The following is a 13,760-nucleotide window of genomic DNA, read 5'->3' as shown; positions in this document are numbered from 1 at the left end:
TACGATTTCAGACCATGCTTTGGCCTTTTTGTTAGGTCGGTATAGTCAAACGCCAAAGGAACAACGCATATGTATCTGTGGAATCCTGTCTCTGGGGGACATATTTCATTATGTCATATTATGCCCATTGTATAGGGAGCCCAGAGCTAAATTTCTGGATGGGATTTTGAAAGGCTTAAACCTCTGTTCTGAAACCGAAAAATTGATTTTTCTACTATCAAACTCTGATGCACATGTGACTTATAGAATGTCTCAATTGCCCTGGCTGCTAAGAAGATAAGAGCCCTCAAGACCGCAAAGAAGGAAACTGTTTAGGCATAGCAAGCAAGCGCACTTTTACTTTTAATGGATTTTTTCCCTTTATTGTATGATTATAGATTGTGTAATAACTATTGTTTTACTTTTTATCCTGTAACTAATCTTTAATCAGTTTTCTTAGAATTTTGTAAATATTTTAGGATGCTTTGTAACTGCCTCTGGCTGTACAAATAAACTCACTTGACCTGACTTGACTTGGAGAGAGTGTGGCCTCGTTATGGCCCCAGAGAAAACAGGGTGGCCCAGATAGGGAGGGAGAAAGAGAGGACTGACAGTGGGCATGATGGCAAGAGAAAAAATAAGTAAGAGAGACAAAGAGAGTAAGAGAGAAAGAGTGGGAGGAGAGAGAGACTGAAAGGTGTGGTGAGGGGAGGGGAAGTAGGGAAACAGGATGGCTGATTCTGCTAGTTACTTGTGGGTCCCCACTTGTTATCTATATATGTAAAAGAACAACATGCTTTGTGAAGAAAACAGTTTAAATTCTGGAAGAGACATAGAGGCGGGCATACTGGTGGGAGTTGGCTGAAGCACCTGGGAGTACAGGATCTCTCTGAGATCTGATGTGGGGTCGTCGATCTGCTGCCCTTTAGGAATGCCTCTTTGCTTATGACCTAGGTCATAAATCTTCAATGTTCTTACCTCCGAAGAGAACAAGTCCAGCTAAAAATACCCCTGGAATGTAATCACCACATGGAGAAGGACTCATATAATAGTATACTTATCTCAATTCAATTCAATTCAAGACCTTTATTGGCATACAATACAATAAATGATCCATACAAATGATGAATAGCTATAGGGAAATAAGGAATATTGGACACCATCAATCATTAACCTTATCCAATCTGTTTTTGATACTTACCTATACATGTGGTGGTGGAAAGTGCCATCAAGTCGCAGCCACCTTATGGCTAGAGTTTTCAGGCTAAGAGATGTTCAAAGGTGGTTTACCATTGCCTGCCTCCGCATAACAACTCTGGACTTCCTTGGTGGCCTCCCATCCAAATACTAACCAGGGCCGACCCTGTTTAACTTCCAAGATCTGATGAGATCAGGCTAGTCTGGGTCATCCAGATCAGCGTGGCTATACATATAGGATAACATTATTTTGTGTCAACAGATTCCTGCGGCTAGGCTTTCACTAATTATTAAATAGCATCTTTAAAAAAAAAAAAAGTTTTCTCCAACCTCCCTTCACCCTCTTGGTCTTACATGTACAATTTGAAAAATAATGGTAACATCCTTGAGAGCACTTCTGCAAGTTATAGCCATAAAGTGCTTTTTTGGGGAAGAGGAAATATCATTCTCTTATCTTTTTAAAAATCATCTTGTAAAAAAGCAATTGTATACTGGTATTGCAGTATGGAAGTAACAGTATCACCAACTGTGTTGCAAAACTTTCCCCCCTTAATACAATGGCCAAAGGGCTAGTTTGGTGCGTGAATTAGCATACTGTAGTAGCAAAGTAGTAGCTTGTTTATAAAGTGTCCAGGATCTTCATTTGCTATCTGGTGACAGAATTTTAATAAGATAAACATTTGTCATGTTGTTTGACAGGTGATGGCAGCATCCAAATCACTGAGTGAATTAGGTGACAAGCTGTCCTGGCGTGTCAAGTTTTTATTGATGTCTTTTGGTGCATAAAGATCTTGCATTAAGTGATATTTAAAGAAGACTCGTTCTATTTGACAGTTCTGTGACATGAGCTGAGAGCAGGAAGAAATAATGTCATGGTGTCAAGTCAAAGATGAGAAGATCGCTGTAGATATTGCCTATTTTATTAGCACTGAGAGAGTCTGCAGAGATGTAGACAAGCAGATTTCATGTTTCATTATAAGATTTTCAGATGGGCTGTGGGCAAGTTTTATGTTCAAAAAAAATCGTGCACTTACCCAGTAACTGATGGGTGATATTTATGAAGAAATAACTTACAAGGATTTATTACAGTTATTCTTGCAAAACAAATTATATCCCTTTCCTTTGTTAAAGATTTTTCACCCTTAACATTTATGGTTAAGCAAGATTGAACAGCAGTTTTCTTTAAAAACAGGAAATGCTGACTTCACACCACAATAAATCTTTTGGTTTATTTAAACCTCTTCTAAAATCCCATTTAATATCCATATAATCAACAGGTGATCTTCTGTAAACCAGTATTGTTTTATGGTGCTTCCCTAGTGCATGGAAAAGTTGTATGTGTATTTATAAATGAAGCATGGATTACTTTATTAATCTTCCAATTAGCAGAAATCTTGGCTGGCTCTTTATTAGCATCCCAATTAAACACATACACACTCTTAGAAAGTATGCATTTTTAATTTATTTTTGAGCTTAAGAGTTTTTTTATTTTACTGGCTTGATCACTATATTTTCCTTCAAATGCTAATTTGTTGGAGACACCCAGCAGTTTCTTGATTCATTACAGTTTTAGGTGTACACTTACAGTGCCATCCTATGCAGGGCTGTACCCTTCTAAGTCTGTTGAAATCAGTGGGATTAGAAGGATGTAACTCAGTTTAGGATGGCACTGTGAAAAGTGCAAAATATCAGTGCAATAAATGTGTCACAAATAGGGTTGTTAGTCCCCCAGTGGGGCAAGGGATCTGCATGGAGTGGGGGTGGGAGGGAAAAAATGACTATTGGGCTAACAGTGTGATGCCTCTTCCAGGAAAAAAAAATCTTCTCTGGGAATGAACGGGAACTGTGGTTTGTCCCAGAAGTGATGTCACATCATCACCAATGTGCTCCCCTACCATGTGTCCCCCCCCCCCCGCCCCAATTAGACTCCTGCTGGTTTCCAGGCTGGGTTTGGCAATCCTAGTATCAATTATACCTTGACCCAATGGTATGTGGCAGGGTTGGGTCTGAGGAGGCCCCCTCAGAGGATGAAGATGCTATGGTGGCTTACCACACAGAGGCCAAAATCCTAGCAGACCCTTCAGGTTTTGGGCTTTTCGACTTCCAGGACGCTTCAGAAGACCAGCTGCCACTTGTGGCTGCCAGGCTGGAAGTCCAGATGGCCCGTGAAGAGGGGCTGGGTGCAAGCAAGGCTGTTGGCATTTAACAAATTTCTTTCTAGACTTGGTTCGAAACCCATAATTCCTGGGTACTTTGTAGGGCCAGCAGGGAATGTACTAACATTTCTGAAAGTTAGGATTCTTCCTGTTGGAAGCAGCAGCAACTAGGGTACTGGCAACTAGGGTTGCCAACTATCAGGTAGGACCTGGAATTCTCCTGGAATTACAACTAATGTCTAGACTACATAGATCAGTTTCGCTGGAGGAAATAGCCGCTTCTGATGGTGGACTCTGGAATTACATCCCTACTGACGTCCCTCCCCTCCCCAAACTCCACCGTCTCCTGGCACCACTCCCAAATCTCACTTAATGAAAGGCTTTTTTTCCTGGTGTCTAAAAAAAAAAAATCACAGACTTGATGCCACTTACATTTCTGCAAGGAGGGAGTTCCAAATGCTGGGTGCTGCAGCAGAAAAGGCCCTGTTTTGGGCTTCAGAAAGGAGGACATGCACAACAGAGCCCTTAGAAGCTGACTTCAACCTGACAGTTTAATGTGAGCGGTTCCTTCTGTTTCCTCAGATTATTTAGAAGCTTTCTAGGTAAAAATGAGCACTTTTGAATTGTGCCTGGAAGCAAGTTGGCCGCCATTGCAGGGTATTTGAAACTGAAATGTTCCCTATAATTTGCACCAGTGAGCAATCTCACCTCTGCATTTGGGACAACGGTCACTCCTGGACAGCCTTCAGAGGCAGCCCTAGGACTAGGGTTGCCAGGTCCTTCTTTGCCACCGGCGGGAGGTTTTTGGGGCGGAGCTTGAGGGGGGCAGGGTTTGGGGAGGGGAGGGACTTCAATGCTATAGAGTCCAATTGCCAAAGCCGCCATTTTCTCCAGGTGAACTGATCTGTATCGGCTGGAGATCAGTTGTAATAGCAGGAGATCTCCAGCTGGTACCTGGAGGTTGTAATCAAAAGTTGGCCACAAGTGCTTAATAGGAAATTGGAAATCAAAATAAAGCACAATTTGCAAACAAGCCAAAATGTAGGCAAATAATTGTCACAATGGAATTGCTGTTAATAACTATATTGTGAGGCAAGCCTCAAAAGGACAACCGCAGTTGTAAAGAGCAAAAAGGCAAAGATACACAATCTACAATAAATAAAATGCAAAGCGTTGACTTGTACAAAAGGCTCACAAATATGAAAGTCCATATATAGAACAAGACACACAAGGTGAGAATATAGCGAAATGGGCTTCCGGCTTAGCCAGACGTCCATATACTGGAAAGGTACATTCCTTTGTCTTCTGAATGAAGCTACACGCACATGGAGGAATTTAAAGCTTGAAATGGGAATTTTACCGGTACCTGGAGGTTGGCAACCCTACCTAGGACACATGTGTTACTCTAACCTGCATGTAATCCGGGATGTGATAATTGGATTGAGGTTTACTGTATCTGGCCTTTTGTTGGTGATCTTTTTCTTTTTACCAACAGGAAAGTTTTGAAAGAGATCTCTGTGGGAGACCTCAAGCCCAATGAAACAGTTGAGGCAAACCTAGAAGCACAGCTGTTGTCCAGGCTAGACCATCCAGCCATCGTAAAGTTTTATACCAGTTTTGTGGAGGGACAGAGTTTCTGCATCATCACCGAATACTGTGAGGTGAGACCTCGGCGTTATTTTTTCAGGAGTTACCAAATGAGAGTACCTAAAGAGGTGGTGTGAAAAACCTCTTTGTATTGTACCAGAGCACATTATTTATTTTCAGTTGTGGCCAGAGATGATAATTTAAAACACATTTTTCCGTGAGGATTCTGTCACAAAGCAGCATATAAACAAAGGAACTCGATTGGCTAGAGACTGTGTGGAAGAAATGGGCATCCACGTGGATTTTTCTTGTGATCCTGGGGCTTCACTTTAGCTGAACCCAAGCACTGTCCGTCCTATTTAAATCCTACCTTTGCTGTTGTGTTTCAGGGTCGAGACCTCGACTTTAAAATTCAAGAATACAAAGAAGCTGGGAAAGTATTTCCAGAAAGCCAAATAATAGAATGGTTTATACAATTGTTACTTGGAGTCAACTACATGCATGAAAGGTATAGTCGTTTAATTTGATGTGGATGTAAATCTGAGCTAATTTTCTCCACTGTAGTTGCTAATACTGACATGAAAATTAACGTTTGCTGAATGCCTTTATCTTTGATATAGAATTCTGTTCGGCAACCTTGATTTATATTTGTATTAGTACTATATTACATTGTATTTATATGGGTCTTTAAATCTTTAACAAAGATAAGTGGCATGAAGTATCTATCAAACGCAGACAGTAACTATTTATGGTTTGTTTCCTTAGATCTTCATAACAGTATTTTTTTAGATGTTAAGATAAATTTTTATTTTTAAATTTAGACAAAACAAAATTATATAAATGTTTAAACAATTATTACATTGTATGCTTTGCATACAAAGTTCAGTTATTAACTTATTTGATCTACACTTATTTGAACTACATATTTTCATATCTAGAAATATATTTGTTCTTAAACATATATCGCTTTAATCTAATTCTATTCTTTATTTTTAGCTATATAGTTAAAAAAGACATTCCACTTTTCTTGAAATTCTGAAATTGATCTGTTATGTACCAAAGATGATAATTTTGCCATAGTTACATATTCTGTTAGCTTATTCAACCATTCCATCAGCTCTGGGTAATTCTCTGCTTTCCACTTTGCTGCATATGTCACTCTTGCCACTGTCACCTTTACTTAAATAAGTTGTTATATATTTTTGGTATATTGATTAATAACATTATTGTAGAAATGCAGGTTGTTTTCATTTTGGAAAATAAATAGCCATCTATGTAGAGCATAATGGTTTTATTATTTAGCAAGTGTACTAGAGCTACCCAAACAATGCTTTCTTGGCTATAACAAGTCTAGACAATGAACTCTTTCAGAACTAAAGTACTTGTATAAAGCGGTTTCAAATATGGTTGCCCTACTTGTATGGCTTCTGGAGTGTTGTTTCTGTCCAGTTCAAGAGAGGAAAATACCAAGATCACATCTTACATTTTTAAAAAATCTGTAAACCTAATGTCAGGAATGTCAAACTCAAATGGGTTGGAGGGCCAAACTTCCTATCCAGAAGATACTCAAGGGCCATTCTCCATATTTTTGCAGCCCCTCCCCCATCCATCTTGCATAACAGGACAATAATTTTAAAATCATGTGAATTGTTTGAAAATACACCTTTTTGGTAAAGTAAACAACTGGCTTTCCCACATCACACAGTTTATTTTTTTTAGCAACTTGAACAATGAGTTTTGAGAAACGATTTCATGTTTTCCTAGTCACTGCTATTTAATAGTTCTTGCCCGGTCACATGCTGCCAGCTCAACAGTTTTATTTTTATGTATTCATTTTCTTATAGTATCATCAATTTTTAATTCTTTGCATGTTCAATTATTTATTGTGTATGTTTTGGATTTTATATTTCTAAATGCATGATGATAGCACACAGAGAGAGCTAACATTATATTACCAGTACAACTCAAGGTGCTTGTGTTGACTTTCCCCAGGGCAGCTGAGAAGGGGCAACTAGAGGGACAATATTTCAGGATGCCTGAGGTCCCAAGGATCTCGGCAAGGTGTCTCTGGTATGGAGATATAAAGTCAGTGACTTCTTTGAGGGTAAAGACAGGGACAGTGGCGTTGGGGACAGTCTCTTAGCATAACCTCCAGCACCATGTTATTATGACGACAAAGTAGGAGGACCATGTATAGGGTTGCCAGTCCCTTGGCCCTGCCTCTTGTTTCCTACTGCCACTCTAAACGGCAGTGGGATAATTTTTTAAAATGGCCATTGGGCCAATGGCATGACATCTCTTCCGTGGAAAACCCAGACATGATATTATGTCTCTCTAGGAATTGCTGGAAAACCATAGAGTTTTTGGCAATTCCTAGAGATAACTAATGTCACTTCTGGGTTTTCCTGGAAGTGATGTCTCACCGTCACTGACAGTTGCCTTCCCATGTCCCCCTGCCCCCAGTCTCCCACATAAACATTTATCTGAACTCATTGAAAGAAGGGTGCAATATAAATATGAGGAATGGAATTAAAACAAAAAAGTTTTGTGCTCTCAGAAAACTATGAATATTTCATTGCTTGTCCATCCATGATAAGAACAAGTTGTATCAGTTGTTTTCTTTTGATGTTTGGGCTCGATATGCATGGTGTGGCAGTGAGGTGGGGAAGACAGAGGCATTTGGGGGGCTTAAGGTTGCTTGGCAATATAGTTGCTTGGGCAATATAGTTAATCATTTTGATAGGTTTGCCAACTCTGGCTTGAGAACTTCCTGGAAATCCTGGGAAGAGTAGAGCTTGGGAAGGGGATTGAGTTCAGAGTATGATCTCTCTATATAATTCAGTCTTCAACATTTCATCATACTAACACCACCTTAATGTGGCCAGAGATGTCCCATCTGGTTGATTGTATTGACTCACTCTGTGTAATCTGCTTTGAGTTCCAGTGAGAAAGCCAGACTGTAAATAATGTAAATAAATAAATAAAATCATATTAATAAGAATGATTCATAATTAATTGTTTCATCCAACTGACTAAAGCTTCATTTTACTTTGTTTTCAGGAGAATACTTCACAGAGATTTAAAAGCTAAGAATATATTTTTGAAAAATAACCTCCTTAAAATTGGTAAGATTTTGTAATTATGACCTGACTTCATTACTCTGTAAACTCCACTTGTGTTTATTATAAATATGTAGTTTGAAGGTCACTGGCCCCCTTCCTAGTGTGTATGCCTCATCTTGTTATGGGGGAAGGCTCTCTGTTTGCTTCTTGTGTGTGTGTGTGCTTGTGTGTTTGTTTGCCATTGTCACAATCAACGTTCAGAGTTTGTTTGCCATTGCCTAGGTGGGCTGAGAGAGTTCTGAGAGAACTGTGACTGGCCCAAGGTCACCCACAGGCCTCATGTGGAGGAGTGAGGAATCAGATTAGAGTCCACCGCTCTTACTCCTTATAAGAACATTAACAACATTTGGAATAATAGTCCCTTCTACTGAGCAGCATCTATTGTAGTTTGAGTGCTGGCCATATCCAGAAAGAGTAGTCACTAATAACTTCCAGAATTGCAGCAAATACAACATTTTTCTCATTACCGTGATCAAGCCCCACTTAAAGCTATAGCAGTTTTCAGCAGTTTGGCCCAACAGATGTATGTGGGGGTGAAATTTGATGTATGACTTCCCCATTTCCCCCTTTGAAACGTTTGAGGGCACATCACTTATTCAAAATATGATCTGATCAGGAGGCTCAATTTGAGCCAATAGCATCAAGGAGAAATACCATGGCTCGGATCCCTTGGAAAAGATCTGTGTGTTTGGGGCGGTCATTTTTGCCCCTTCCCACTTCCCATGGTAGCCTTCCAACTCCCCCTCATGCTGCCTTGGGGTGGTGGTGGAGGGTCACCCATTCCTCAAGAGCAGAATTTTAGGGAGCATTTTAGGCTGCAGCATGAGGAGAAAGAGGAGGCAGGGAAACCACACTTCCTTGCCCATAAGTTTTCAATGGGATCTAGTGCAATACTGGCTCTCGAGAATTCTCTGAGCTGCATACATTTTAAAAAAGTAAATAGACATAAATTGCACTGTTAACAATAATTAAACTGAGCTTAGTTTCCCCTTCTTGTTTCATTAGCTGGTTTTTCTTCTTCAAGTAACTAAATGTACAAATATTTTTCAAGGGGACTTTGGAGTTTCTCGTCTCTTGATGGGATCCTGTGATTTAGCAACTACTTTTACCGGGACACCTTTTTACATGAGCCCTGAGGCACTGCAACACCAGGGTTATGACACAAAATCAGACATTTGGTGAGTAGGCAGCATTTTCTTTCAAATGAACCATTTATTTAATCATTGACTTAGGCACTGGTTTTCTTGGTCGCCCTCTGTGCGTTGATGATCTTATCTCTGGGGGGAAATGGAGTTATTTGAACAAATATGGTCCCATGCTTTTATCATGTTTGTGCTGCAAGATTGGATCTGCTCAATGCCATAGTCTTTGCATCCTGGTGGTTTGATAAACTGGAATTCCTTGTGTTACCACTATCTCTGCTCAACATTTCTTTAGTGCTAATAGCATAAAGTATACATTTGGTTTATCTGAATCATTTACACTTGATGTTGCTAAAAGAAGGGGACTACACAAGTGACAGATCCACACTTATCCAGTGTCAGCAAAGCGATCCAGGAGAAAGTGGCTCATCGGTTAATTGGTGTTATCACTCCCTTTAGGAAGTCAGAGACCTGTAGTATGTCGTTATGTATCCTGCTTTAAAAATGTAACACACGGTAATATCAACAGCTAGTTAATATCTAATTCCAAATCGCTCCTTTTGAAAAGCAAGTTTAGATCCATTTAGATTGTCAGCTTTCTGCATCTCTAGCAAATCTGTCTGACTACCCATTTGAAGTATTGAGTCTGTATTTGAGGCCTTTATTCATTTATTCAAGAACACATTGATCCTTCCTCTTATTTTAAAAACTGCTGCAAATTACTTCAAGGATGCTGTAGGGTTAGCCAATTGGCACTATCCACAACAGTCTTTCACTGTAATTTTTTTTCAGAGTATCGATCCTGAAGAGGGAAAGGGACATTAGGCTTAAGCACAGTGAGGATATTTGCAAATAGTCCCGTAGCTCCTACAATTATTATGTCATATCTGTCTTCACCCCATCAAAACATCCAACTCACATGTATCAGCAACGTATGGGGTAGGTTGCAGGGTAGAGCCCAGCCTTTACCACTGAGTGCCTCTGAAAGGGAGGAAGAGAGAAAGACAATACCCTTTATAAATGGGCATCAAGAGATATTGGCAGAGCTGTTGGGCTACGGCTGCATCCCCATGCAGGCATGCAGCTACTTAGTGGCTAGCAATAACTGGCACCAGCAAGTGATGTCATCATCCTGCGCTCTCATTGGGTTCCATTAGCCACTCAGTAGCTGTGTACCTGTGCAATGCCGCAGCTGTGGTCCTGGCTGCTCCAGTGGTTCTTCCCAACACCAGCAGGTATTGGTGCTGTCTTCTCCAGCCCCTTCAGTGGCACGGGGGGGGGGGGGAGAGGGGATGAGATATCCTTGGGACTCACCCCGCAAATAACTAGTGTATGAATTTACACCAAAAATCATAAATATGTTATCCTGTACAGCATCATACTACTCACATTATTCACTTTTGCTTAATGAGTCCTGTGGCAGTGGAAGAACAGACTTTGCAATTGTGAATGATTATTCTGTAATTTAGATATAGCATGTTTTATTTCAGCTGAAAGGGACATAGTTTCCCATCACCAGGGCAAAAGGAGAGCAAGACTGTAAATAGTCATCAGGCTCTGAATTTAGAATTTCTTCTTATCTTTACATCCATTTTATTTCTCTTCCAGGTCACTAGGATGCATTTTGTATGAGATGTGCTGTTTGGATCATGCATTTACTGGTCACAATTTTTTGTCTGTCGTTCTTAAAATTGTGGAAAATGATGAACCTTCCCTTCCAGATTCCTATCCAAGTAAACTTAACACAGTTCTGCACAGGTGGTTTTTTTTTTTTTTTTTAAAAAAAGCTTGTATCTGCTTCAGAAGTTTTAGTTGGCATGAGAATTAGTGGCGTAATCTCCTATCCTATCATTAATATTTCAGTATGCTGAGCAAGGACCCTGCAATGAGGCCATCAGCTGCAGAGATTTTAAGAAGTTCCTACATTGATGGTCAATTACAGGTACTGGAAATGAGCAAGCAATAAACTTGTGTGCGACTGCATGTTTTAAAACATGAACTAAGGAAAACGCAACTCTACTGAGAAGAAATGAGTTGCACAAAAGGCTAACCGAGCCATGCTAAGCTGAGTTACACCTAGGGTTGTCAGCTTGGGTTGGGAAATACCTGGAGATTTGGGGGGCAGAGCCTGAAGAGGACAGGGTTTGGGGAGGGACTTCAATGCCATAGAGTCCAATTGCCAAAGCAGCCATTTTCTCCAGGTGAACTGATCTGTTGGCTGGAGACCAGTTGTAATAACAGGAGATCTCCAACCACCACCTGGAGGTTGGCAACCCTAGTTACAACTTTCATTGAACTCATTGAGCCAAAAAGGGTATAACTCTACTTGGGATTGTCCTGGCTGTAACTCTGCATAGGATGGCACTGTAGGGCTGCAATCATAAGCATTCTTATTCAGAAGTATCAGTGAAATTCATGAGACTGGTCGTACCAGTCTTTGGATAATTTATTCTGTAGGTTGGGTGTTGCGTAGCCGGAATACCTGCATCTTGGACTTTGGAACTTTGTTGGACTATGTACCTTCAGTCTGGCCAGATAACATCTGGATTAGTGGACTAAAGCCTGATTAAGTATTTTATGTTAGCTATTTACATTTTATTATTTTTTCTCTTGCTTATCACAGCTCATACGTTTGTACATTTTTGCACATGTCTTTTAATAAACGTTATTCATTATACTTCTGTGGTGTTACTTGTGTTTTGGGGCTTCAATCTAAACCCAGCACCTTGGCCTACACTGGCTACAGCTACCAAAGTAATTGTTTCTGGAACTCAACTTGCCCACTGTCTTGTCTCGGGTTTGCTTGACTCCACATTTATCGGCCACAGACTTGGGTGGGGTCCAGATCCAAAGTAGACTCCTATCCCAGAGCGTTATTCTTGCTGGAGTCCATGGTAAAATGGGGGAGGCAGGAAAATGACATATGCTCAGGTGGGATCTGTTGACCCGTTATTTATTTAATGGACTCACCCCAGGAACGTCACGCCATCATGGTACGGAGTCATGTAAGCAAAATGCAGACAGGGTTCTGCAGTGAAGAAACAGATCATCTTTTTTTTTCCAGTCAGAAAACGATGAAGAAAGGGGAGTAGGGAGAGGAGTCAGGGGATCCTTCTGGTCTGGAGTTTTATTTTTTTACAGTACCTTGTCCTGGGAAAAGGATAGTTTAAAAGCCAAAAGATCTAGTATGGTACTGTTCCCATTTGCCTTCATCTTAGAGCCATAGCAACAAAAAAGGATTATTAATATTCAGAATGGAGTCCAACTTTGCTGCTCATGTTTCTAGTTGTGAGCAATGGTACCTTTTTTCACAGTTGGTGATGGGCTGAGACCGCCTGCAAAGGGATGCCTCCACCATTGATTCTATCAGCTAAAGTCAACTTGCCAAAAATAGCATGAGAAAGTTGAACGTGCTGCACTAGTTTTGGGAAAGCCATGAAAGTCTGTACTGTAATAAAAATAAATGGCTGCATTTACTCTGCTGCTTTACTTTCCCTTGTAGAATATGAAGTATAAATTTGCAAATGTGATCACGGAAGACCAGGTGCTTAATTCTCAGAAAGAAGCAGCTCATATCATTAGTGCCATGTAAGTATAAGGCTATTTTAATGAAAGAAGAATTTTTTACAAATTCAGATGCTGAACTGAGCTTTGGCCCTTCTCAAAAGACCAGAAGAATTTTTGTTATGCAAAAACATAACAAAAACATTGGCCTTCTTTACGTTAACAGTTGTGCAAATTTGCGTTACTTTTCACAAGGATTGAACGGGATTGAAAAATGAAATTAAGTCTATTTCATTTACATCCTGAAGCTTGAAGCTTGTTGTGCTGATGTATAAGATCTGTTGTTAAAATGGTATTGTTCCAATGCCTACAGTAAGCATAATTGTGTGTAATATTTTCTATGCTCACATAAATTGCCCAATTTATTTTATATAATTCATGAATTACCCTGATTTAATTTAAGCAATATTAAATCTCAATGCTGTAATGATTAACTGAAATTTCAAAGCTGGTAATTAAATTTTGCTGTCCTCAATTATCCTTTTTGGTTTCAATTGGATCCAGCATTCCACTTCCCTTCTATCCCTAGATTGTAGTTAGTTGCTCTGCTGCACTAATCAACAGCTGTTACATTGCACTGCTGGGGGGTGTCAGCCCTTGGCCCACAGAACCAGAAATCACCACAAAGTCATATAGAGTCCAAACAGATGGCTTTTACTGATCAAATAGGCATACAGTGCAAACGAATAAAATGACAGCTATGAGAGGCTCACTAGCTGGGAGATATTATAAGGCAGGAAAGGCGGGAGATTACACGCATGAATACAGTTTCCCAGGAGCTGAGTTCCCAGGCCTAGGTATGCGACCTTGGGGGGCAGACAATACAGCACAGAGACAGAGGCAATAACGAAACCGAGATAGCAGCCTGACATTCTGCTCCCCTCAAGGCCCCCTCCCAGTTCGCAAGGGGGCTGGCCTGTCCGGGTAAGCAATGTGAAAGGCGTCGACGAGGTCGGGGGCGGAGACATCCCGTGCGCGCACCCATTCGTCATAGGCAGGGGGGAAATGTTTCC

General features: G+C 40.4%; 1 protein-coding gene across 1 annotated transcript in view; it reads left to right on the top strand.

Annotated features, from left to right (window-relative positions):
* Positions 1-13,760, top strand: part of NEK11 (NIMA related kinase 11) — a 119,366-nt gene that overhangs the window by 26,564 nt on the left and 79,042 nt on the right. The window contains exons 2-8 of the mRNA XM_056857067.1: positions 4,828-4,993; positions 5,309-5,427; positions 7,980-8,044; positions 9,093-9,219; positions 10,792-10,941; positions 11,047-11,125; positions 12,686-12,771. Of these exons, the coding sequence (XP_056713045.1) occupies positions 4,828-4,993; positions 5,309-5,427; positions 7,980-8,044; positions 9,093-9,219; positions 10,792-10,941; positions 11,047-11,125; positions 12,686-12,771 (792 nt within the window). The remainder of the gene's footprint in view (positions 1-4,827; positions 4,994-5,308; positions 5,428-7,979; positions 8,045-9,092; positions 9,220-10,791; positions 10,942-11,046; positions 11,126-12,685; positions 12,772-13,760) is intronic.

The sequence above is a fragment of the Euleptes europaea genome, chromosome 11 (assembly GCF_029931775.1).
Source record: "Euleptes europaea isolate rEulEur1 chromosome 11, rEulEur1.hap1, whole genome shotgun sequence".
In the NCBI taxonomy this organism is placed as follows: domain Eukaryota; kingdom Metazoa; phylum Chordata; class Lepidosauria; order Squamata; family Sphaerodactylidae; genus Euleptes; species Euleptes europaea.
This window is presented reverse-complemented; position numbering and strand designations above follow the sequence as displayed.